Genomic DNA, 2,741 nt, shown 5'->3' on the forward strand with positions numbered 1-2,741 from the left:
GTCTCAATGGTTCCCTATTAATCCCTATGGGTTGCAATGAGTCCTCCAGGCCTCTAGGGGGCGCTCTATTAATCTCTATGGGTCTCTATGGGTCTCAATGGGTCCCTATAGGTCTCTATGGGGTCTCTATGTGTCCCTATAGGGTCCCTATGGGGTTTCTATAGGGTTCCTATGTGTCTCTATGGTCTCTATGGGGTCTATAGGGTTTCTATGGGGTCCCTATGTCTCACCTTGTACCTGCTGTACAGATCCCTATGGGGTTTCTATAGGGTCTCTATATGGTCTCTACAGGGTCTCTATAGGGTTTCTATAGGGTCTCACCTTATACCTGCTGTACAGATCCCTATGGGGTTCCTATAGGGTTTCTATGGGGTTTCAATGGGGTTTCTATAGGGTTTCTATAGGGTCTCACCTTGTACCTGCTGTACAGATCCCTATGGGGTTTCTATAGGGTCTCTATAGGGTTTCTATAGGGTCTCTATAGGGTTTCTATAGGGTTTCAATGGGGTTTCTATAGGGTTTCTATAGGGTTTCTATAGGGTCTCACCTTGTACCTGCTCTACAGATCCCTATGGGGTTTCTATAGGGTCTCTATGTGTCTCTATGGTGTCTATAGGGTTCCTATAGGGTCTCTATAGGGTCTCTCACCTTATACCTGCTGTACAGATCCCTATGGGTCTCTATGGTGTCTATAGGGTTCCTATAGGGTTCCTATAGGGTTCCTATATGTCTCACCTTATACCTGCTGTACAGATCCCTATGGGGTTCCTATAGGGTCTCTATGTGTCTCTATGGTGTCTATAGGGTTCCTATAGGGTTCCTATAGGGTTTCTATATGTCTCACCTTATACCTGCTGTACAGATCCCTATGGGGTTTCTATAGGGTCTCTATGTGTCTCTATGGTGTCTATAGGGTTCCTATAGGGTCTCTATAGGGTCTCACCTTATACCTGCTGTACAGATCCCTATGGGGTTTCTATAGGGTTTCTATAGGGTCTCTATGTGTCTCTATGGTCTCTATAGGGTTTCTATGGGGTCTATAGGGTCTCTATAGGGTTCCTATAGGGTCTCTATAGGGTTCCTATATGTCTCACCTTATACCTGCTGTACAGATCCCTGTGGGGTTTCTATAGGGTCTCTATGGTGTCTATAGGGTCTCTATAGGTTCTCTATAGGGTCTCTATAGGGTCTCTCACCTTATACCTGCTGTACAGATCCCTATGGGTCTCTATGGTGTCTATAGGGTTCCTATAGTGTCTCTATATGGTTCCTATATGTCTCACCTTATACCTGCTGTACAGATCCCTATGGGGTCTCTATGGTCTCTATAGGGTCTATAGGGTCCCTATAGGGTTCCTATAGGGTCTCTCACCTTATACCTGCTGTACAGATCCCTATAGGGTCTCTATATGGTTCCTATATGTCTCACCTTATACCTGCTGTACAGATCCCTATGGGGTTCCTATAGGGTTTCTATGGGGTCTATAGGGTTTCTATATGGTCTCTATAGGGTCTCTCACCTTATACCTGCTGTACAGACCCCTATGGGGTCTCTATAGGGTTTCTATAGGGTTCCTATAGGGTTTCTATAGGGTCTCACCTTATACTGTACAGATCCCTATGGGGTTTCTATAGGGTCTCTATGTGTCTCTATGGTGTCTATAGGGTTCCTATAGGGTCTCTATAGGGTCTCACCTTGTACCTGCTGTACAGATCCCTATGGGTCTCTATGGTGTCTATAGGGTTTCTATAGGGTTTCTATATGTCTCACCTTATACCTGCTGTACAGATCCCTATGGGGTTCCTATAGGGTTTCTATGGGGTTTCTATGGGGTCTATAGGGTTCCTATAGGGTCTCTATATGTCTCACCTTATACCTGCTGTACAGATCCCTATAGGGTTTCTATAGGGTTTCTATAGGGTCTCTATGTGTCTCTATGGTCTCTATAGGGTTTCTATAGGGTTCCTATAGGGTTCCTATAGGGTCTCTATATGTCTCACCTTATACCTGCTGTACAGATCCCTATGGGTCTCTATGGGGTCTATAGGGTTCCTATAGGGTTCCTATAGGGTTCCTATATGTCTCACCTTATACCTGCTGTACAGCTCCCTATGGGGTTTCTATAGGGTCTCTATGTGTTTCTATGGTCTCTATATGGTCTCTATAGGGTCTCTCACCTTATACCTGCTGTACAGATCCTCCAGGTCTTCGGCCTCGGGTCCCAGGAAGGGCAGAGCCGGGTGGGGGCGGGGCAGGGACGGGAGCTCGTCCTGAAACACCCCATTTTTACCCCAAAAAGCCCCAAAAACCCCAAATTTCACCCCAAAACCCGCAACTATCACCCCCAAAGACCCCAAAAAAGTCCTTTTTTACCCCAAAAATCCCCAATTTCACCCCAAAAAGCCCCAAAATCCCCCAATTTCACCCCAAAAATGGTCCCATTTCACCCCATATTTCACCCCCCAAAACCCCCATTTTTACCCCAAAAAACCCCAAATTTCACCCCAAAAAGCCCCAAAAACCCCAAATTTCACCCCCGAAAAACCGCGCAAATTTTTTCCCTAACCCCCCCAAGGACCCCAAAAAAAGGTCCTTTTTTACCCCAAAAAAAAACCCCCCATTTTTTTTCACACCAAAAAACCCCAAAAAAAATTTTTCCCCCCAATCTTTTTTAACCCAGAAAAAAAAAAAATTGGGTGGGCCCCAGAGGGCTCCCCATTTCACATACTCTCTCCTTTTT

The 2,741-nt window shown here is 45.6% G+C and overlaps 1 protein-coding gene across 1 annotated transcript in view; it reads right to left on the bottom strand.

The window, feature by feature from the left end:
* The window catches only part of LOC107307299 (26S proteasome regulatory subunit 6B-like), a 20,509-nt gene that overhangs the window by 15,644 nt on the left and 2,124 nt on the right, over positions 1–2,741 (bottom strand). Inside the window, exon 2 of the mRNA XM_015850796.1 lies at positions 2,179–2,365. Within this exon, the coding sequence (XP_015706282.1) occupies positions 2,179–2,365 (187 nt within the window). The remainder of the gene's footprint in view (positions 1–2,178; positions 2,366–2,741) is intronic.

The sequence above is a fragment of the Coturnix japonica genome, unplaced genomic scaffold, assembly GCF_001577835.2.
Source record: "Coturnix japonica isolate 7356 unplaced genomic scaffold, Coturnix japonica 2.1 chrUnrandom536, whole genome shotgun sequence".
Taxonomy (NCBI): domain Eukaryota; kingdom Metazoa; phylum Chordata; class Aves; order Galliformes; family Phasianidae; genus Coturnix; species Coturnix japonica.